At 36.3% G+C, this 24,392-nt stretch overlaps 1 protein-coding gene across 1 annotated transcript in view; it reads right to left on the bottom strand.

The window, feature by feature from the left end:
- Positions 1 to 24,392, bottom strand: part of SLC7A11 (solute carrier family 7 member 11) — an 83,406-nt gene that overhangs the window by 37,935 nt on the left and 21,079 nt on the right. Inside the window, exons 5-6 of the mRNA XM_052655077.1 lie at positions 22,269 to 22,368; positions 15,488 to 15,532 (exon numbers count right to left, since the gene is read on the bottom strand). Of these exons, the coding sequence (XP_052511037.1) occupies positions 15,488 to 15,532; positions 22,269 to 22,368 (145 nt within the window). The remainder of the gene's footprint in view (positions 1 to 15,487; positions 15,533 to 22,268; positions 22,369 to 24,392) is intronic.

Genomic DNA, 24,392 nt, shown 5'->3' with positions numbered 1-24,392 from the left:
AAGAACATGTTTGTCAGATTTCATAAAGGAGTTTCTTGGGAAGAGAGGGAACCTAAAAATAGTTGACTGCACTGGAAATACAACTAGTCCATCCATTATAGCAGCACCATTGGCCAGTGGAGTGGTGAGGACAGTATGGGTGTGGGTATGCAAATATTTGGTTCAGACAGAAAAAAAAAAACCTGCCAAGAAATTCATTCTGATTAAGATGCATGAGCTTATTACCACCTGAGGGAGGTTAGAAACTATTAAATAAAAAGCGGTTCTCATCATCTTCTGAACCCTTTAACTACTAATAATTGGGCACTTTGCTGATGGTGCAGAACAACTTTTCAAGCTGATTAATAGGTCATGTGTGTTGAAAAGGCACCTTTGTTCATAAAACAATTATGCTAATCCTCTAATTTTTCCCAAAGATTATGAAGTATTCTAATCTTTGAAGAATATAGGTTTGAGTTGCAAATGGTGTTTGTATATTACTTGTCAGGCTCTTTAACATTTTTTATTTTCACATATTTTATCCTTACAACCCCATGGGAACTGCAATATAGGGATTAATACTCTCTATTTAAAGGGGGGTTAATAAAGATTCAGAAGCAATTTAGAGGTCTGCCCAAGGTGAAACATCTCATTAAGAGGAGACAGCATTAGAATTTTTATTCCCGAGCAAACGCTATTTTCAAAGATTCAGTAAGTAAATATTTTTATAGTTCATAAAACTGAAGGAAATGTTGCTTAACTGGAAAGTCTCAGCTTTACTGGGTTCATTTTAGATGTTTACATTATTGGAATACAATTTTAGCTTACACCTATACAAATTCAAAAGTTGCTCATTTTCCTGAGTAGATCGATAAGCTGAGTCAATGTTTGAATATGACTAAAACAAAATTGTCAAAATTATTTCAGTGCATGGCAAGCACACAGCTAGTGGCCTAGATACATCTTGTTTCTTCCCATGACAAACAATATGGGATATCAATCTATTTTTGTGAGAATCTTAAACACTGTTTAATGAATGGATGAATACCATGCAGCAGTTCAAGAACTAGATATTAGTGTTCTAAGAAGTTTTTACGTAGTATAGTCCAGAATATAAGATTTAGTTATGAGCCATCTTTTGAGTACAATCATTGATTTTCAAATCCAGGCATAGAGAAGGGTAGCTTATTTGCATAAAGCAGAATACTGATGAAGGGAGCTCCTGGAATGCTGAACTCAAAAGCAGGAGACTATCTAGTGACCAACATTACTTCTAATTGCAGAAGGTATTTCCTTTCAGATAAGAGGATTCTAACTCTGCAACATCTAGTGTTTGAGGAATTAAATGATATTTGAAAGTGTTGGTGACTTAGTCATGTCCAACTCTGCGACCCCATGCACAGGTGCCCCCCGGCTCCTCTGTCCATAGAATTCTTCAGGCAAGAATACTGGAGTGGGTTGTCATTTCCTACTCTAGGGGGCATTTCTGATCCGGGGATCAAACCTGGGTCTCCCTGCATTGCTGGTAAATTCTTTACTGTGTTGAGCCACCAGGGAAGCCCCCAAAGGACATTCTTGTTGTACCTAATAAAGTCAAGACATTTGATCCACCCTATTTATGCCAGCCAGTCAACAATTTATCAACATTTGAAATGCTTATAGAAATTAGCATGTTGATAATCAACAGATGCAAGTAAAAAACATAGGTAGCCCAGTTCAAAAAGGCTATAGTAAGTTTCCCAATGTTTCTCATATGAATTATATCTGTTTAAAGATATGGAGGAGATTCATATTTGGTAAAGCGTTAGATTAGACAGCATGCAAAGTCCCCCTCTAGTTCTGAAATTCTTTGATTCTATTCATCATACCATTTGTGGTCTCTTGTGTTACATATAATTAATGGGAAAAGAAACATGGGTAGAACCACCACTATTGCTCCTAAAACATAAGTTTATGGATTTAGACTCAAAACATAAACTTCAAAAAAGTTAAAATTGAAATTTAGAGACAACTAAAATGAAAGGACCTAAAACAGTCAAAGCATTCACCTTCAGATTTTTGCCTCATAATAGCGTTAGAATCCTAAAAATTAAAAAAATTTAAATATCTTCCATAAAGCACATGAAGGATTAATATCTGTCTTCTTTGATTACTGCTTGATAAAATATTATAACATAATCCTGTAATTTCTGCACCACTTATTTGACACTTTAGCCTTACATGAACAAACTGAGTTTGAGCCAAACATACTTTTTATGCATATGTGAAGCTGAGAAATGCAAAAATTGTGATCGCGGGGTACATCAACCTCATGTTCCATTAGAGAGAAATTTTTAGACAGCACAAAGGCAAGGAAGAGTGACTTGGTGACCTTGTTCTCTGAACACAGACTTTTACAAATTAATTCTGCTTAATAATCTGTATTTTTCTAGATACATTTACCTACAGTGAGGTAATTTTCTGTGAAAATTAGTTTACATACCTTAAGAGCATATAACATTTGAGTATTTATAAAAGACACCTTGGGAATACTCTAAGAATGAAAATAATATTACTTTTTGATGTTAAAAAGATCACAAAACAATATTACTATAATCTGTGCATATATACGTTATATGCTATTTTCTAGCAACTATTACATTAGAAAGCTAGAAAGCATTTAAGAAAACTTGTCTTTCATAGAAAATTACATCCTTTAAATGCCAAAATGCAAGATAAAATATTTCAAGTCAACTTTTTTATGTTTTATCAGGCAATTTTGCTTCAGCATATTTGGACAATTTTTAAATTGCTTTGTTTTGCTATGATTTTAATCATATTAACAGTTTCATATGTCCTATAAGCTATAGGCATATAAAATCATAAAATATTATTAACAAATGCCTTTACTCTGGCTTACTACAAATCAATAAGGATAAAAACATACATACTAAGAATTTAAGACTGCATCATTTGAACTGAATGTAAATAACATGGTTATGGACCATTTATGAACCACACTGATCAATCCCAGGACCTTAAAGGTCTTTGGGCATATTTCCCAAACCCAATTTCTCCTCTTCTAAATTATCATTGGTATAAGGTGTGATGACTTTCAGGCATCAATTAATACAAATTGAAAGCAGGCGAAGTATTAATTAAACTTGACACTCTGATTATTTAAACCTTCTATTAAAGCTGATTAATCATAGCATGTTGATAGCCTGTTCTTCAATAATGACAGATGATATCAAGGCTTACTGACTTCCTTCAAGTCTACTATTTCCAGCTCTTCAGAACAGAAGGAATAAATGAAGTGAGAAGACTGGAACAAGTCAACCAATCTCAGACCCCCAAGGTCAAACTAAAGCAATCCATTTCTTGACTTTCATCAGCACAAGACATGATTTATCCATCTGAAAGCAGGATTACAAACATTATACATCTCAATGATATGTTCTTTGCACCATGTAACTTTTTGAACAATGACAGATTGCACAGTTGCCAGAAAAGTAATGTCATGAAGCAAAAACTCATTATATTTTCAAATAAAAACATTTTGATTTTTAAGAACAACTATACACATTAACAATTATTACTATTGCACACTTCATTTGGGGGGAAAATATCATTTTAAAATTCAGATATTTCTTGGGACTATATATCACCTTCATGGTCCAAACTTTGGACATTTGTGCTCCTCAAAATATGATTCTTACTCTAATATTTATTGTTTGTGGAGCCAGTTACCATACTATAAATAATTATTAAGTGAAATAATTTTATATTACTACAAAATTTTAATGATAATCACTGTGTTTTCACATAAAAATATTTAACAACTCCTAAACAATAACTCCTTCCATAGATCCAAAGCCACTTATAGAGAAGAAAATATAAATTATAAGAAACACCATGGAAACATTTTTTAACACTACAAATATAAACATATAACAGGAATTTTGCCCAAAATTTTAGAATTTTATAAGCTTTAAAGAATAAATGAGACTTAAGAAAGAAGTCACACACTATTTGGATTCCATTATTAAGATTCCATTAATTTCCCAGTTTATCTCTCATTTGCTATGTTAAGGAACTGTTCTATAAGTCATAGTCATAAGAGCAGTTCAGGAATTATTCCATAGAGCAATGTTAGTTAATTTGAAAGATTTCCACTGAAATTAAATTATATGTAAAGGGTAACTAATTGCAATCATGAAACCTTATTCTACATTCTATATATTTTAAATCACATCACTATTTTCACTGATCTAAATTAATGATCTCTTTTTCTATCAGGTCACAATTTTAGGGAAATTATACTGCCTAGGTGGAAGAGGACAGTAAAAAGTATTGTATCTCCAGCTAATGATTCATTTCACCAGCTGCCAGAATGCTGCCCGTTACAGCACACCTGGACACGCACCCGTGACTGATTGGGAAGCATATTTATCTTGGCACGTCACAAAGGAGATGGAATAATAATTATTCTCCCTTGTAACTAAAGGTATTTGGGAGCTGTGTCTCCCTACAAAATAATACAAATTACACAGCTGGATGAAGTCTGCATAATTTTACCATCTGTTCTCTATATTCAACCATCAATATTTCCCAAAGCAGTCTGTTTTTTTTTTTTTTTAAATATGAGTTTTAAAATACTTGGATTACCTGTCAACATTTCAGAGGATTATTATTTTTAAAATTAATGCATTGAATATTGGTTGATAAATACATATTACAAATTAATACTTTCCATTAGGTACTTTCCATAGTACTTTTTACTAAGGGGATTCTGCAGACTTCTCATATTCTGATTCTGAGAAAATAAATGTGTTGTCTGAGTTTTACAAAGAATCTTCCATGCAAAAATGGAATATCTGAGTACCTAACATAAAAGAACAGAAAGAAATCAGAGGTTTCTTTCTTCAGCTGAAGTCTTCGCAGTTACTCATCATCTTAAGCTAAAAATCTAGGGATCTGTACTCTCTCCTAAAAAGTTCCTTAGTTTAAGAGCTTAAAATATAATTTCAAATTAAAAATATTCTAGGAAGAGTTAATGACATTTGCAGAATCATAATTTGCAATAAAAGACAATATTTCATCCAGTGTAACCAGTGATAACAACCTTAGTCTTATGCAACAAGTTTCAATATGGTATGAAATAATTTTTTTGTATTTCCTTCAAAAACACCAGAGAAAAAGAATTGCTTAGGATATTGAAAACTAGAAAACATTTTTATGGAAGTAACATTTTACCTTGTTCCAAAAGTAAGAATATAAAAATATTAGAGATTAAAAATAACAGTCACTAATCTACATTATTTATACATATCAACTCATTATCATAATCCAATAAGGCACGTGCTATTATTATGATTACTTTTTGAGATGAAGAAATCTCTTTGCAACAACAATGATGATGATGGAAGGCTGTGGAAGATGGCGGAGGAATAAGATGGGAAGACCACTTTCTCCTTCACAAATTCCTCAAAAGAACATTTCAACGCTGAGCAAACTCCACCAAACAACTTCTGAATGCTGGCAGAGGACATCAGGCAACCAGAAAAGCAGACCATTGTCTTCGAAAACAGGTAGGAAAAAATATAAAAGACGAAAAGAAAGACAAAGGAGGTGGGGAGGGAGCTCCGTCCCGGGAAGGGAAGCCTGTCCCAGGAAGGGAATTTTAAGAAGAGAGGTTTCCAAACACCAGGAAACACTCTCCCTGCCGAGTCTGTGGCGAGCCTTGGAAACACAGAGGGCAACATAACAGGAAGGAAAAATAAATAAATAATTAAAACCAACAGATTACAAGCCCAACAGTAACTCACCCAGTGGAAAAGCAGCACAGACGCCTGCATCTGCCACTAGCAAGTGGGGGCAGGGCAGGGAAGCACAGGAGGTGCGGGCTGCAGAGATTTGTAAGAATCAGGCAGGAATGCGCCACATGTAACCAGAAGGATCTAACTTGGGCTAGCAAACCAGACTGTGGGATAGCTACCACGCGAAAAGCTCGAACATAAGACACCGCCAGGACCATGCACAGAACAAAGGACGGAACGGAAATAGCTGGCTGCAGACCATCCCCCGCCGGGGACAGGCAGCCAGAGCCGTAAGGGCTGGAAAGGGGCAATTGCAGCCCCGGAGAGACTCTACCTACCAAACTGCAAGCAGGCTTCTTTGCTAAGACTTCTGGGGGTGCTGGACAGTCACCATCTGCCTCACCAGGGGCGCCAGCGGTACACCCAGAAAACTGAGCAGCAGAGACAGAAAAGGCGACAACTCGCAGCGACTGCACTTGCCAAACTCCTGAGCTACTCGGACCTGGGAAGGGCACAAAACGCAGTCCCAACCGAATCTGAGCCTCTGAGGGCTACCTGAGCGCCGAACCTGAGTGGCTTAGACCGGGGAGGTACACGCAGCCTTGGGCCGGCCTCAGACAGTTCCCGGCTGAGCATCGTAGAACCGGAGCGGTTTGTGCGCCGCAAGAAGGGACAGGTCCAGCGGGGCTGAGACACTGTGTGCAGCATCCCCCCCTCCCCACAGTGCGACTGAACTACTGAGCCTAAAAAACCAGCAAACAGAAGAAGTTAAACAGAGGGAACCGCCTTGGAAGTGACCTCACACTGCCCACAACATCAGAGAAGGGCCAGATATATCTTTTTTTCTTTTTTTTTCCCATCTTTTTTTTTCTTTTTTTTCTTGCTTTTTTTTCTAACTTTTTTTTTAATTGTGAAGTCTTCTACTTCTCCTCTAGTTTTTATTTCTATAACCTACTATTACTTTTCAAAAAAAAAAAAAAGACTTTTTTTAAGGCAAACACCATATATAGTCTTTATGTGGTTGTTGTTGGAGTTTTTTAATAATTCTTGTGGCTTTTTTTTCTTTTCTTTTTTCCTTCTGGTTCTTTTCTTTAATATTGTATTTTTGAAAATCCAACCTCTACTCTAGATTTTTAATCTTTGCTCTTTGGTTTTTGTTGTCAATTTTGTACATTTAAAAACCCAAACTTCACTACCCAAGTTTACCTGAGAGCGAGATTACTGGCTTGACCACTCTCTCCTCCTTTGGACTCTCCTTTTTCTCCACCAGGTGGCCTCTGTCTCTTTCCTCCCCCATCTCTTCTCTGTCCAACTCTGTGAATCTCTGTGTGTTCCAGACGGTGGAGATCACCTAAGGAACTGGTTACTGGCAGGATTTGTCTCTCTCCTTCTCATTCCTCTCTCTTATCCTCCTGGCCACCTCTGTCTACTTCCTCCGTCTCCTCTTCCCCATATAATTCCGTGAATACCTCTGAGGGTTCCAGACTATGGAGCACACATAAGGAAGTGACTACTGGCTAGCTTGCTCTCTCCTCTTTTGATCTCACCGCATCTCATTCCAGTCACCTCTAACTACCCCCTCCCTCTTCTCTTCTCCATGTAACTCAGTGAACCTCTCTGGGTGTCCCTCAATGTGGAGAAACTTTTCATCTTTAACCTAGATGTTTTATCATCACTGCTGTATAGATGGAGAAATCTAGAGGCTACTGTAAAAATAAAACTGAAAACCAGAAGCAGGAGGCTTAAGTCCAAAGCCTGAGAACATCAGAGAACTCCTGAATTCAAGGAACATTAAGCAATAGGAGCTCATCAAACGCCTCCATACCTACACTGAAACCAAGCACCACCCAAGGGCCAACAAGTTCCAGAGCAAGACATACCACGCAAATTCTCCAGCAACACAGGAACACACCCCTGAGCTTCAATATACAGGCAGCTCAAAGTTACTCCAAAACCACTGACGTCTCATAACCCATTACTGGTCACTCCACTGCACTCCAGAGAGAAGAAACCCAGCTCCACCCACCAGAACTCCAACACAAGCCTCCCTAACCAGGAAACCTTGACAAGCCACTGATAGAACCCCACCCACAGTGAGGAAGCTCCATAATAAAGAGAAGTCCACAAATTACCAGAATATAAAAAGGCCACACCAAACGCAGCAATATAACCAAGATGAAGAGACAGAGGAATACTCAGCAGGTAAAGGAACAGGAGAAATGCCCACCAAACCAAACAAAAGAGGAAGAGATAGGGAATCTACCTGAGAAAGAATTCCGAATATTGATAGTGAAAATGATCCAAAATCTTGAAATCAAAATGGAATCACAGATAAATAGCCTAGAGACAAGGATTGAGAAAATGCAAGAAAGGTTTAACATGGACCTAGAAGAAATAAAAAAGAGTCAATATATAATGAATAATGCAATAAATGAGATCAGAAACACTCTGGAGGCAACAAATAGTAGAATAAGGGAGGCAGAAGATAGGATTAGTGAAATAGAAGATAGAATGGTAGAAATAAATGAATCAGAGAGGAAAAAAGAAAAACGAATTAAAAGAAATGAGGACAATCTCAGAGACCTCCAGGACAACATGAAACGCTCCAACATTCGAATTATAGGAGTCCCAGAAGAAGAAGACAAAAAGAAAGACCATGAGAAAATCCTTGAGGAGATAATAGTTGAAAACTTCCCTAAAATGGGGAAGGAAATAATCACCCAAGTCCAAGAAACACAGAGAGTTCCAAATAGGATAAACCCAAGGTGAAACACCCCAAGACACATTAATCAAATTAACAAAGATCAAACACAAAGAACAAATATTAAAAGCAGCAAGGGAAAAACAACAAATAACACACAAGGGGATTCCCAAAAGGATAACAGCTGATCTTTCAATAGAAACTCTTCAGGCCAGGAGGGAATGGCAAGACATACTTAAAGTGATGAAAGAAAATAACCTACAGCTCAGATTACTGTACCCAGCAAGGATCTCATTCAAATACGAAGGAGAAATCAAAAGCTTTACAGACAAGCAAAAGCTGAGAGAATTCAGCACCACCAAACCAGCTCTCCAACAAATCCTAAAGGATCTTCTTTAGACAGGAAACACGAAAAGGGTGTATAAACCCGAACCCAAAACAATAAAGTAAATGGTAATGGGATCATACTTATCAATAATTACCTTAAACATAAATGGGTTGAATGCCCCAACCAAAAGACAAAGATTGGCTGAATGGATACAAAAACAAGACCCCTCTATATGCTGCTTACAAGAGACCCACCTCAAAACAAGGGACGCATACAGACTGAAAGTGAAGGGCTGGAAAAAGATATTCCACGCAAATAGAGACCAAAAGAAAGCAGGAGTGGCAATACTCATATCCGATAAAATAGACTTTAAAACAAAGGCTGTGAAAAGAGATAAAGAAGGACACCACATAATGATCAAAGGATCAATCCAAGAAGAAGACATAACAATTATAAATATATATGCACCTAATATAGGAGCACCGCAATATGTAAGACAAATGCTAACAAGTATGAAAGGGGAAATTAACAATAACACAATAATAGCGGGAGACTTTAATACCCCACTCACACCTATGGACAGATCAACTAAACAGAAAATCAACAAAGAAACGCAAACTTTAAATGATACATTAGACCAGTTAGACCTAATTGATATCTATAGGACATTTCACCCCAAAACAATGAATTTCACCTTTTTCTCAAGTGCTCATGGAACCTTCTCCAGGATAGATCACATCCTGGGCCATAAATCTAACCTTGATAAATTCAAAAAAAATCGAAATCATTCCAACCATCTTTTCTGACCATAATGCATTAAGATTAGATCTCAATTACAGGAGAAAAACAATTAAAAATTCCAACATATGGAGGTTGAACAACACACTTCTGAATAACCAACAAATCACAGAAGAAATCAAAAAAGAAATCAAAATATGCATAGAAACTAATGAAAATGAAAACACAACAACCCAAAACCTGGGGGACACTATAAAAGCAGTGCTAAGAGGAAAGTTCATAGCACTACAGGCATACCTCAAGAAACAAGAAAAAAGACAAATAAATAACCTAACTCTACACCTAAAGCAACTAGAAAAGGAAGAATTGGAGAACCCCAGAGTTAGTAGAAGGAAAGAAATCTTAAAAATTAGGGCAGAAATAAATGCAAAAAAAAAACAAAAGAGACCATAGCAAAAATCAACAAAGCCAAAAGCTGGTTCTTTGAAAGGATAAATAAAATTGGCAAACCATTAGCCAGACTCATCAAGAAGCAAAGAGAGAAAAATCAAATCAATAAAATTAGAAATGAAAATGGAGAGATCACAACAGACAACACAGAAATACAAAGGATCATAAGAGACTACTATCAGCAATTATATGCCAATAATATGGACAACGTGGAAGAAATGGACAAATTCTTAGAAAAGTACAACTTTCCAAAACTGAACCAGGAAGAAATAGAAAATCTTAACAGACCCATCACAAGCACGGAAATTGAAACTATAATCAGAAATCTTCCAGCAAACAAAAGCCCAGGTCCAGACGGCTTCACAGCTGAATTCTACTAAAAATTTCGAGAAGAGCTAACACCTATCCTACTCAAACTCTTCCAGAAAATTGCAGAGGAAGGTAAACTTCCAAACTCATTCTATGAGGCCACCATCACCCTAATACCAAAACCTGACAAAGATGCCACAAAAAGAGAAAACTACAGGCCAATATCACTGATGAACATAGATGCAAAAATCCTCAACAAAATTCTGGCAATCAGAATCCAACAACACATTAAAAAGATCATACACCATGACCAAGTGGGCTTTACCCCAGGGATGCAAGGATTCTTCAATATCCGCAAATCAATCAATGTAATTCACCACATTAACGAATTGAAAAATAAAAGCCATATGATTATCTCAATAGATGCAGAGAAGGCCTTTGACAAAATTCAACATCCATTTATGATAAAAACTCTCCAGAAAGCAGGAATAGAAGGAACATACCTCAACATAATAAAAGCTATATATGACAAACCCACAGAAAACATTATCCTCAATGGTGAAAAATTGAAAGCATTTCCCCTAAAGTCAGGAACAAGACAAGGGTGCCCACTTTCACCACTACTATTTAACATAGTTCTGGAAGTTTTGGTCACAGCAATCAGAGCAGAAAAAGAAATAAAAGGAATCCAAATTGGAAAAGAAGAAGTAAAACTCTCACTATTTGCAGATGACATGATCCTCTACATAGAAAACCCTAAAGACTCCACCAGAAAATTACTAGAGCTAATCAATGAATATAGTAAAGTTGCAGGATATAAAATCAACACACAGAAATCTCTTGCATTCCTATACACTAATAATGAGAAAGTAGAAAAAGAAATTAAGGAAACAATTCCATTCACCATTGCAACGAAAAGAATAAAATACTTAGGAATATATCTACCTAAAGAAACTAAAGACCTATATATAGAAAATTATAAAACACTGATGAAAGAAATCAAAGAGGACACTAATAGATGGAGAAATATACCATGTTCATGGATTGGAAGAATCAATATAGTGAAAATGAGTATACTACCCAAAGCAATTTACAAATTCAATGCAACCCCTATCAAGCTACCAGCGATATTTTTCACAGAACTAGAACAAATAATTTCAAGATTTGTATGGAAATATAAAAAACCTCGAATAGCCAAAGCAATCTTGAGAAAGAAGAATGGAACTGGAGGAATCAACTTTCCTGACTTCAGGCTCTACTACAAAGCCACAGTCATCAGAACAGTATGGTACTGGCACAAAGACAGACATATAGACCAATAGAACAAAATAGAAAGCCCAAAGATAAATCCACACACCTATGGACACCTTATCTTTGACAAAGGAGGCAAGAATATACAATGGAGTAAAGACAATCTCTTTACCAAGTGGTGCTGGGAAAACTGGTCAACCACTTGTAAAAGAATGAAATTAGATCACTTTCTAACACCACACACGAAAATAAACTCAAAATGGATTAAAGATCTAAATGTAAGACCAGAAACTATAAAACTCCTAGAGGAGAACATAGGCAAAACACTCTCAGACATAAATCACAGCAGGATCCTCTATGATCCACCTCCCAGAATTCTGGAAATACAAGCAAAAATAAACAAATGGGATCTAATTAAAATTAAAAGCTTCTACACAACAAAGGAAAATATAAGCAAGGTGAAAAGACAGCCTTCTGAATGGGAGAAAATAATAGCAAATGAAACAACTGACAAACAACTAATCTCAAAAATATACAAGCAACTTATGGAGCTCAATTCCAGAAAAATAAACGACCCAATCAAAAAATGGGCCAAAGAACTAAATAGACATTTCTCCAAAGAAGATATACGGATGGCTAACAAACACATGAAAAGATGCTCGACATCACTCATTATTAGAGAAATGCAAATCAAAACCACAATGAGGTACCACTTCACACCAGTCAGAATGTCTGTGATCCAAAAATCTACAAGCAATAAATGCTGGAGAGGGTGTGGAGAAAAGGGAACCCTCCTACACTGTTGGTGGGAATGCAAACTAGTACAACCACTATGGAAAACAGTGTGGAGATTCCTTAAAAATTTGCAAATAGAACTGCCATATGACCCAGCAATCCTACTGCTGGGCATACACACTGAGGAAACCAGAATTGAAAGAGACACATGTACCCCAATGTTCATCACAGCACTGTTTATAATAGCCAGGACATGGAAACAACCTAGATGTCCATCAGCAGATGAATGGATAAGAAAGCTGTAGTACATATACACATTGGAGTATTACTCAGCTGTTAAAAAGAATACATTTGAATCAGTTCTGATGAGACGGATGAAACTAGAGCCGATTATACAGAGTGAAGTAAGCCAGAAAGAAAAACACCAATACAGTGTACTAACACATATATATGGAATTTAGAAAGATGGCAATGATGACCCTGTATGCAAGATAGCAAAAAAGACACAGATGTGTATAGCAGACTTTTGGACTCAGAGGGAGAGGGAGAGGGTGGGATGATTTGGGAGAATGGCATTGAAACATGTATACTATCATGTAAGAATCGAATCACCAGTCTATGTCCAATGCAGGATACAGCATGCTTGGGGCTGGTGCACGGGGATGACCCAGAGGGATGCTGTGGGGAGGGAGGTGGGAGGGGGGTTCATATTTGGGAATGCATGTACACCCGTGGTGGATTCATGTCAATGTATGGCAAAACCAATACAGTATTATAAAGTAAAATAAAGTAAAAATAAAAAGTTAAAAAAAAAACGATGATGATGAAAAATCATTAAACCAATACATCAAAGTTCTTTAGTATTTGTATATATATTGATCGTGGATATTATCTATGTGTGAAACTAAGGCTCTTTAAGAAAAAGAAAAGGGGAGAAAGAGAATCCTTGACTGGCATCTCTGACAGAATACATCAAAAATTCATTCCAAGCTAATAATGGCATAAATAGTCTTGAATATGCTTAATATGTACAATAGTATTATTGTACACACTGAAAACAAAACCTATGCTTGAATTATTAAATAACATTAAAAAAGAATGTGAATTATCTCCATGCCACTGAGGTACCATGTCATAAATGTTATATTATGGGTTCACATCCAAAACTACAGTTTGCCCTTGTTTTCAGAAGAAGTTGTCTCTGATAATGGATTTTAGCAATAGGCCTCTCAAAATGTTTTTAGACTTAAAAGAGACAGCCATAAACCATAGCTATCTCTTTAACACAGAGCAAATTCAATAAATACTTTACATGAAACCTAGTAAGAGAAGTCTTTTCTCCACATTGCCACTTACACACTAATTATTTAAAAAACAACAACAAAGCAACCTATTTATCTCTGTAATCAATAGGTTTAGAGTCAAAATGTAGTTTATCATTTCAGAATAATACTAGAAAGAACTAGTTTCTGGTAAATGTATGTTCTCTGCCACAGTTCTAGTTATAAAGATAAAAAGATTGCTATAAATTTGTTTCTCAATAAAAGAATCTTTTCATATGTTTAAATTTGCATAAAGGCTTACATCAGATAGTATGAAATACTGTTTTAACCTCAATTGCTGGGTCGGGAAGATCCCCTGGAGAAGGGCATGGCAACCCACTCCAGTATTCTTGCCTGGAGAATCCCATGGACAGAGAAGCCTGTCAGGCTACAGTCCATAGGGTTGCAGAGTCAGACATAACTAAGCTGACTTAGCATGCACACACGCTGGTTTATGCGTTCAAAATTCTGACAACTCTGGTACTTGGCCAGATTTAATCAGCTTCCAATATACTTGCCGCCAGAACTTTAGTCTACCTTCATTTGAATTGTCAACCCTTAGGCATGTTCTCTGAAGTCCAGGTTACTTCATACTGACTCACCTTTGTACTTGTTTCGCTTTCTTCAAAGTCTGTCCCTTCCTCTCCCTTTATTTTCCTTTCTCTCTCCTTTATTACCTAAGGAACACCTGGGGCTTCTCTGGTGGCTCAGTGGTAAAGAAGATGCCTGCCAATGCAGGAGACATGAGTTCAATCCCCAGGTCTGGAAGATCCCCTGGAGAAGGAAATGGCAGCCCACTCCAGTATTTTTGCCTAGAGAATTCCATGGACAGAGGAGCCTGGCGGGCTACAGTCCATAAGGTCACAGAGGAGTCGGACACAACTTAACAACTAAACAACAACACGGATCACCAGCTCATCATTCGAGTCTCTGTATAAGCAACATCTCTCTAGATAATATTTCCTCCTTTCATCTCTGTTAGACTGAGAAAACAATCTACTGTGGTACCAATCACACCATGTTACAGTTATTTGATTACATATTTGACTCAATGACTAGACAATAGAATCTTGAATGCAAGTCTTATTCATCATGTAAGACGATGCACAATAGTTGGAACATGGTAGATATTTAATAAAAGTCAGATGAATTAAATAGCTTCAAAATTCTGTCTTTATCTTACACTGTACTACTTAAATTGTCCTTCTTTTGACTTTCTGGCCATAGATTATGTGATTTTCCTGTATAAAGTCCATTGTTTATACAAATCATAAAAATTCATTTTTCAAAGTTCTAGATTAAAAATAATTCATTTATATATGTTCATTGGAACATATATAAACTATCATGCCACCTAATTATAAAAGGATGATTTTTATCAACAACAAAAAGTAAAAGCAGTCATCCAGCTCCTCCTATGATATTCTACAGCTATTTACAGGCTTTCATAACTACTTGTTCATTAATTACATCATTCTCCTTAATTGTTATGAAAAGAATTCACATGAATACTAGAAACACTCAAGTTTTGGAGTTCACAAATTATGGAACATTTGTGAGCAGCCAAGAGTCCATTTTAAGTTGTATGTATATTTTTAAGAAATGAATTACCTAAAATATAAATCTATTCTTTTATGCTTTCAGGTAATCAGACAATTTAAATATTGGCTGTAGAATACACAATAAAGTTATTTACATCTAACTTATGATAAAATCAAGTACATTTTTCTGCCCAAGACACTGATGATGATGATGAGAAAGCTAATGATGATGATGAGAAAGCCCCCACTGAATTCCTTCTTTAGGTCTACTCTTTAACCATATAACCTTACATTTTATTCCTTTTAAATATTTCACAGTAAATATAACTACTTACTTTTCAGGATTTTCTACTTCTTCAGTAACAAAGTTGAGATAAAACCTAAAAAGACATACATGTTACAAACTATTAATAAACCTTATGATCACTATCCAAAGTTTCACATTTTAAATATTTATAATCAAACTCAGATTTATAAAAACTTTATAAACAAATAACCTAAGATGAAATTCTCCAACACTAAATGCTCCTGCATTTTATTTTTCTATTAAACAGTATTTATGGAGTTCTTTCCTATTTCTTAATTTTTTTATGGAGGTATAACATGAACAGCAAACTGATTAGTAAACAGTGAACAAATCTTAATGTATAAACATGTAAATAGTATGTAAACAGTAAATTGTAAATATGTATAATGTATAAACAGCAAACAAATCTTAATATATAATGATAAATTTTCATTTATTTATACACCTACACAACCAAAACAAAGATCAAAACATAAAACATTTCTAGCACCCTAGAAGTTTCCCTCAAGGCCTTTTGCAATCATCTCTTTCACCTTCCTATAAAGGCAACCACTATTCTGATTTCTATCACTATAGATTAGTTTTGCTCATCTCAATACAATAGACTAATAATGTCTGCTTGTATAACTATTACACAATATTTATTCCTTTGTGTCTTTTTTTTTTTAACTGGACTTTATATCTGTTGGCTCTCATCCATGTTATTGTATTTAGCAGCATTTCATCATTCTTTATTTTTGCTTTTCATTGTAGGAACATAACACCAATAGAGCCTACCACTGATGGTATTTGAATTATTTCCAATTTATAGCTATTACGAATATGGATATCATAAATACGCTTGTGCATGTCCTTTTGAGGACCATGCAATCATTTCTCTTGTGCATATACTCAGAATAGGATCACTGGATCATAGGGTAGATACATATTTATTATTAAATTATTATTATTTTTTTTACCATTTTTAGATTCCTAATTGCATTCCAGCAATATCATATTAGTCACTGGGGAAATAAAAGTAGGAAATCTATAATCCCTCTCCTTAAAGAGCTCATTGTTCATAGAATGGTCCATTGTGGATATAACACAGGAGGCAATACTAGAGCATGTCCAGGTTACCAGGCAGGGGTGAGGTCAAAACCAGACGGGCAGGTCATAGAAAGTTTTTGAGAGGAGGCATCACCCAAGTAGAGGCTTCAAAAATGCTTAACTATTAGCCCTGGAGAAATGGCATAAGGACGTTCCAGGTGGAGTATAACATATTCACATGTGAGTGTGGTAAAGCTCTATATGCACAGAGACGAGCTACAGATAGGTATTCTGCAGTACAAAGGGTGCCCAGGAGTGAGAATAGAGTGTAAGGACAAGATGGCCTCTGGCTTCTGGGAATCTAGATTTCAGTAGGGGTGATAGGTCAATAAAAACTTGTAGGAAAATAGAAGTATGATAATAACATTTCTCAGTTTTAGGGAACTGACTTACTAGATATGAACACTGAGACAAATAGGAAATAAAAAATGGGATAAAAGATAATAAATTCTCAATTTTCACTTCTTCCTTTCAATTCAGTTTTCCGATATGCATCCCATCCAAATAATCTCAAGTCATAAGGCAACTATAAGAACAACATGAGGAAAATATGCCTTATGCATAATAGTAACTATGAAGTTGCCGATTTTTTTGTATATTTAGCAGCTAATTTTAGGTCCATTGTTACACTATAGGCTGATACTAAAGAACATAACATTTTGAATATTTCCCCCAAGACCTGAACACTTTTGTCATCTCTTACATGACAAGAAGCATTCTAGACACATGACATTTAACTTTCTAGTCCCATAGGGTTGCAAATATTACCCTAAACTTATGGCCCAAGAAAAATTCAGATTCCTTTCCTTCACTTTATAACTCTCCTTATCCCACCCAGGAATGGTGGCTGCCTCGCATCCTTGACTTCTTTTTCCAATCTAAAAGGACTGCTGGAGACCCTTTAAAGCCCTTAAAGTTCTCTTTCAAGGTTCCAAGATGCAGCAGACCCCTCAGATATGCAGACATAGATAACCAAATCATGAAGATGGGGAAACTAAGGGATCATAATGAATAGAGCTAGACATATAAGGACAAAGACCTTCCCATTTCTTCATTGTAGAGGCTTAGAAAATGTCCACAAAGTGAAAAAGTCATATTTTCATTGTAGTCTTCCATTGTTTTTATTATTCCTTAGAATATAAAATAGCCATTACATAGGTCCACAGAAGCACGGGTTGATAGGGACAAATCCTCTATATAATCTAAAACCAAGTGACTAGAATATTAGTCCATCAGCCTTTAACATACTTAAAGTATCTCATAACTTAAAACAAAGATGAGAAAACCTGTCTTATTCCATCTTTATTCACAAGCAGGCAACTGATGCTCATAGTTGTAAAAAACCAAGACAACAGGCCCAAAATGGAGTCATTTATGCTTAATCCTCGTGTCATCAAATCAAAACATAATTCAGTTAAAGTTTCACACCTCCCAGAAACGGAATCCAAAACCAGTCAGTTAGGAATTGCATTATTTAAGTATTCTGCCTGGTAGACTCTTGCTATCCCCTAAATGAAAATAACTCTGTAATAACCAATCTGTTTTTTAGCTTAGTATAACTTTTTTGTTCCCACCCTTTCAGCCTATAAAAAGCTTTCTCTTTTGTACAGCTCCCTGGAGTTCCTTTCTATCTGCTAGATAGGATGCTGTCAATTCATATCGATTTTTTCTCAAACTCTTAAAAATTTTAATATGATTCAATTTATATTTTAATAAAGTTAAGGTGTCTGATATTTTAAGGACTATATGCGAAGCAGAAACATTTGAATATCTGAGAGGACAGTAGCAACAAAGGTGATCTAAAAGGTTAGCAGCCAAGGATATTTTTTAATGACTAGAAAGTAATTTTCTAAAAATAGAGGTTGTAGTTATACCAGGAAGGCAAGCAAAAATCAATACTTATATCTGGAATATGCACTCGGAGGGATTTGATGTGTTTGTTATAAGCCCAAGGCAATGGGAAGTACAAGAAGAAAATGAACAAAACAAAATCCAAGGAGGAAAAAAAAAAAAAAAACTCACACAAAAACCACACACACACACTTAGAAATATTTCCAGGCCTCTCACTTCAAAAATAGCCAGTTCCTTCTAAACAGTTGTTTTAGAAACCAGTCTTTTTCCAACAATGTTAAGGAAAGAAAGGAAATATTTATGAAAAAAGAACCCAATTTCAAATATTTTCCATAGAGAAAAGGAAAGGACTTGGGACATGGTAGCAGGGTGGGAAGGAGAAAGCTTCTTATTTTGGCCCAAACACTCACATCCTGTGGGAAATACACCTTTATGCTCTCCTAGTCTCCAGTCATGCATCCATAGCGTTCTCTATACATCTACTCAAGTTCTCCAGAGAATGTTCACAAGATCTATTGTCCCAGCTTTTCCATGATTGCGTATAAAAGGCACTGCAGAGCTGGCAATGCATTCTAATACCCAACTATGAATTATTTTAAAAAGAAGCTTATTCTTTAGATTAGATTTGACACAATGCTACAAAATAATCCCAGCAGATGCTTTAGAGGACTAAATCCCCTGAGGATACAATTTAAAGGGAAAAAAAAAAAAAAACACACAATGAAAAACTATTTCCTATCACACGTTTAAAAAAAAAAATTCCCACCAAGCAATATTTAGCTTTGGATCATGATATGGGACTGAAATTGGTTGAGTTCCCTTGGGCCACAGGGAGACTGACATATTTCTCTGAATGCAGACGTTGGCAATAATATTAAAGTTGTTCTGACCCAACTCTGTGACCTGGCTGGGTTAATGATTTCTTTCCCCCAATCATGTTTCTGTGAAGGAGTTTTCATCATTCTAAAAAGGTCCAGCACTCCTCATAAACCAACAGCCTGCCCTATTCACATCCAAGGTCTGGCCGTGCCTTTTTCCTATTCAATGGGTAGGTGGTGACTTGCTAACCGAACCAGGCCTCCCAGACAACAAGGGTCTTGCTGCTTTTACTTAAACCGTGGGTGGTTAAGTTCTGAGGACAATGACTGCTTCTGTCTCCTTATTTGCAATGCCCCCTACACTTTTATTTTTGCATCAAACATTGTCAGGGCAGGAGCACAGGGAGTGGAGGCTCATTTACGGTGCCCCACTTATAATTCCACAACACAGTCTTTTAATTCCATCATGAAAGACAAAGAAAGGTCAGAGAGGCAGGATCATATTTGGAAAGTGACTACATAACCCCCGCTTTGGGCACTCTTTTAGTTTCCATCTTGTTCGATTTATATCCAGATATTAACTTTTTCCTCTGGAATTCCAAACCAGCAGACTATTTCTTCTAAACACAGCTCCCTTTTTCTAAGACAAATGGCCACATATTAACAAGCAGGTTATTTCTACCTACCTGCAAAGCAGCATTCAGGTAGCTGAACAGCTATTGGAAATATACAATTACTTATCTGCCCCATATATAAATCACTTTTATCAGATGACATTCATTTAAAATCCTGGCCTTAATGTCTTATGACTGAACCCTCTAGAATATAAGAAAAGCAAGTTTCCTGTTCTTTAAAATAGGACATGGACCTGAGGATTCTATGAGGAAAAGTATAATATAAACAAAGGTTCATGTAAACCCCATTTGCCCTGTAAACAGAGTATTGAAATAAATTTCTATGTCTAAGATGGAGCCACTAATCTCCAAGCCAACCCTGGGTTCTATATTTATTTCCCTGTTTTACATTCATTTTCCATTTTTCTTTTCTTTGTTCCTTACTCTTCACCCCATAAAAGCTTCCTGTCTTCCACCTCCTTTTTAAGTTCTCTGGACTCTTGTTTATACCACCAAAACTGTCTTTTTAAAATCTTTCTAATAAGAGTAACATTTTGGGTTTAGTATCAACAAAACTAAAGATTAAGATAATAAGATAATTCAAAATGAAAAGACTCTTTATACTTGGAGAAAGCTAGCAGCCCTCAAAAGCTTACAGAAGTGAAGGTTTGCTCTCCATAAAGCAGGTGACTTGAGTATTCAGCCCTTGTAGCAGGGGAGTGAGTTGGGTAGAAGAATATTTTAAGATTCCGTGGGAACAGATGCATGGCACTCACAGGCAAAAGAAACTTCATTCAATAGAATTAATCAAAACTCCCTCATGAGGATCTCCACATTCCACATTCCTGACTGAATACTACCAAGCCCCCAACACTTGGCTCTAACTGAAAGCTTTTGTCACCTCCCCAACTTGCTCTGGCCCCTCCTGGTGACCCTCCCAGGGCTTGGCCGCTGCCCCAGGGCGCTGGAGCTCTGATCAGGCTGAATAGCCATAGAATAGATGATTCCACTGCTAACCCTGTGGGAGCACAACTCCTTTTTTCATTTTTTTTCTTGCTCAGCACCACATTGTGCTTTGGACAAAAATTAAAAGACTTCAAAAATACTAAGACTAACACACATACACAATGGCTATCAAAATATTCCAAAAGTACACAAATATTTTATGCTAGACTCTTCAGAGCTACAATTTTCTAAGAACTTCAAACATTATGCTTCAGATGCCATGCTAAAATTTTTAGTTCCTTTACTTTCCTAATCCTCCTCTAGTGCTCTGAATTTCCACAATTCAGTGAGATTAATAGGGTAAAAATTTCATTTATTGAAAAATATATTTTGATATTCCATGCATTAGTTAGAGAGTAAGATCCTAAAAACTGAAGAAACAAAAAGAAACTGTGTTTGTATTTGAGATGCATTTACATAATTTTAAGCTAGTGTAGTTTGTTGCTTTTTTAGGCTCATAGAACATTCTCACTGCAACTGTACAATTAACTCCATAACTTATTTTTTAAAAGAAATATTGCTACTAATTACTTCAAAACTGAAATTTAATTTTACTACAATCATTTTGATGTTTAAATAATGGCATTTCTAGTGGCATTTCTTGCAATAATCACCTCAACTGAATCTTACTAGATCAATAAAATTTAATTAGAAAAAATTCCTACTCATAACCATGGATATTGTTATTCAAGTTCCTAAACAAAGCAAGACATAAATACAAAGCTTTAATGCTTCAACCAAAATGTCATCACATTTTGACACGGATCCACGGAAATGTAGCTATGGCACTGTGGTTTTATTCATCTTTTCTGCATTTTTTGTTTTCAAATGTTGAGGAAATTTTAAGGAATTTGTAAAGTCCTTTAAAATGTAGCAGATTACCTAGTACATCTGATTTCGCTATCCCATTTACTCCTTCTTGCCTTTAGAGTACCATTTTACCTCCTGGGAACAGGTTACTCATTTCTATATCTGAATTCTTTCTTCCTCATAGGAAGGTGGAAAAAAAAAATCAGCTAATCACTATTTGCGTGGACCTTGGAGCTTCAGCTTGGAAGACGTTTTGACAAAGCACTCTTCTTTAATGGCTTTTGGCACTATTATGCCTTTACTGATCCATACTTATAAATGACTTGTATTGGTTCTCAAGACCCAGCATTTGTTTATTTTTCACATTATCATGTTAAATTTACATTATCAGGTTAAATCTAGTACCTGCCTTGACTGGAAATCTCAGTGATGTTTGTGTTAAGTTGTATACACAGTGACTGGGCTGGTGAAGGGAGCCACATTACCTTCCTCTCTTCAAGGACAGCATATCATGTTGAATTATGGCTGTTCACAATTACCTAGCACCTCACTTGGCACTTGAAGTACTTGAAGGAATTAATGAATTATCCAAATCACCAGTTGATAGTGATATCAACTTACCAGCCAGCATACGCATACATTCCATAATAAAACGCCAATGGCAATCGCATAATACTTGCATCTCTTCCTGAAAAGGCATCTTTAAAATACTGTGTTTGCCCTGAAATATGAATAGAAAGATTAAGGACTTTTCAAACAGCTGGTTATTATTCATTCTTTAACTGTAAACATGAAAAGGGGGAGAAGGGGGCTTGGGGATGAACCATACAGTTTCAGGTCTAGATTTCTTACTCTCTGCTCATTTCCAACTTTATCTATTAATGCTGCATCCATTATAGAGAAGGAATCCCAAACATATGCTGATTGCCACTAACACTACTTCACATTTATTTTATTTTTTTTTATTTTTGTGATTAGTTGTCACATCTGTTACTGTAAAGACAAATAGGCAATTGTTTTAAACCATGTAATCATAAAATACCATTTAAGAAGAAGCTTTTGTTGCTGTTATTCAGTCACTAAGTCATGTCTGACTTTCTACAGTCCCATGGACTGCAGCATGTGGCTCCTCTGTCCTTCACTATATCCCTGAGTTTGCTCAGATTCATGTCCACTGAGTCAGTGGTACTATCTAACCATCTCATCCTCTGCTGCCCCCTTTTCCTTTTGCCTTCAGTCTTTCCCAGCATCAGAGTCTTTTCCAGTGATTCAGCTTTTTTCATCATGTAGCCAAATACTACTTCACATTTATTTTAATAAAATCATGGCAAAGAAGAAAACAACATTTCAAAAAGAGTCCCTTGCTTTAGCATGCCTCTACTCTTAACAGAGTTTCACCATGAAAGAATACTAAAGGATCACCTGTAAATTATAGTGTTTAGGAGTGTAATATAATTCTCAACAGTGATGATAATACAGTGCTTGGGAAGAATTATTCAAAGGTCTATCTTCAATGAGGAGGTGGCATGAAACCCCAGAACCACCTTCTCACATCATTTAACTTACTTTTTTTGCTTTCTCCCTATAGTTCATTAGATACCAACAGGGGTTGCAAAATGCTGTGAAACAAATCTGCTTGACACTTCCAAGCTTGTTTTATAAAGGAAAACTTATTGGAGCACAGTTAGGCTTACTTATTTATCTAGATACCATCAGTTCAGCTCAGTTCAGTTGCTTAGTCGTGTCCAACTCTTTGAGACCCCATGAACCGCAGCATGCCAAGCCTCCCTGTCCATCACCAACTCCCAGAGTTCACCCAAACCCATGTCCATTATGTCGGTGATGCCATCCAACCATCTCATCCTGTCATCCCCTTCTCCTGCTGCCCTCAATCTTTCCCAGCATCAGGGTCTTTTCAAATCAGTCAGCTCTTCACATCAGGTGTCCAAAGTACTGGAGTTTCAGCTTCAACATCAGTCCTTCCAATGAACACCCAGGACTGAACTCTTTTAGAATGGACAGGTTGGATCTCTGCAGTCCAAGGGACTCTCAAGAGTCTTCTCCAACACCACAGTTCAAAAGATCAATTCTTCTGCACTCAGCTTTCTATATAGTCCAACTCTCACATCCATACATGACCACTGGAAAAATCATAGCCTTAACTAGATAGACTTTTGTTGGCAAAGTAATGTCTCTGCTTTTGAATATGCTGTCTAGATTGGTCACAACTTTCCTCCCAAGGAGCAAGCGTCTTTTAATTTCATGTCTGCAGTCACCATCCACAGTGATTTTAGAGCCCAGAAAAATTAATTAGCCTCTGTTTCCACTGTTTCCCCATCTACTTGCCATGAAGTGATGGGACCGGATGCCATGATACCATCAGTCTATGGCTAATTTCACTCTCCAACAATAGGGTTGATAATTGTTGCAGAGATCCCATGGCACACAAAGTTGAAAACATTTACTATCTGCCCGTTTACAGAGAAGGTCTGTGGACGCTTACCTAGAGAACAGCACTGTTTGCTTCTAGAAGCATGGAAAAGAAACCATATTGAACTTTAAACAGGTTTAAACACATTGTTGCGTCAACATGTAGACTGAGTGCTTTTATGCATCACAGTTTTCTATTCTTTGTGATGGGACTTTTCTTCTACATCTTTTGGATAATTAAAAAATAGGAATTCAGATTTAGTCAGTCAATATTCAAAGTAAAGCATAATGAGTTTCTGTTTCCCAAAGAAAATA

Source organism: Budorcas taxicolor, chromosome 17, assembly GCF_023091745.1.
Source record: "Budorcas taxicolor isolate Tak-1 chromosome 17, Takin1.1, whole genome shotgun sequence".
NCBI lineage: Eukaryota > Metazoa > Chordata > Mammalia > Artiodactyla > Bovidae > Budorcas > Budorcas taxicolor.
The sequence above is the reverse complement of the archived record's forward strand: the minus strand, read 5'-3'. Positions and strand labels throughout refer to the sequence as shown.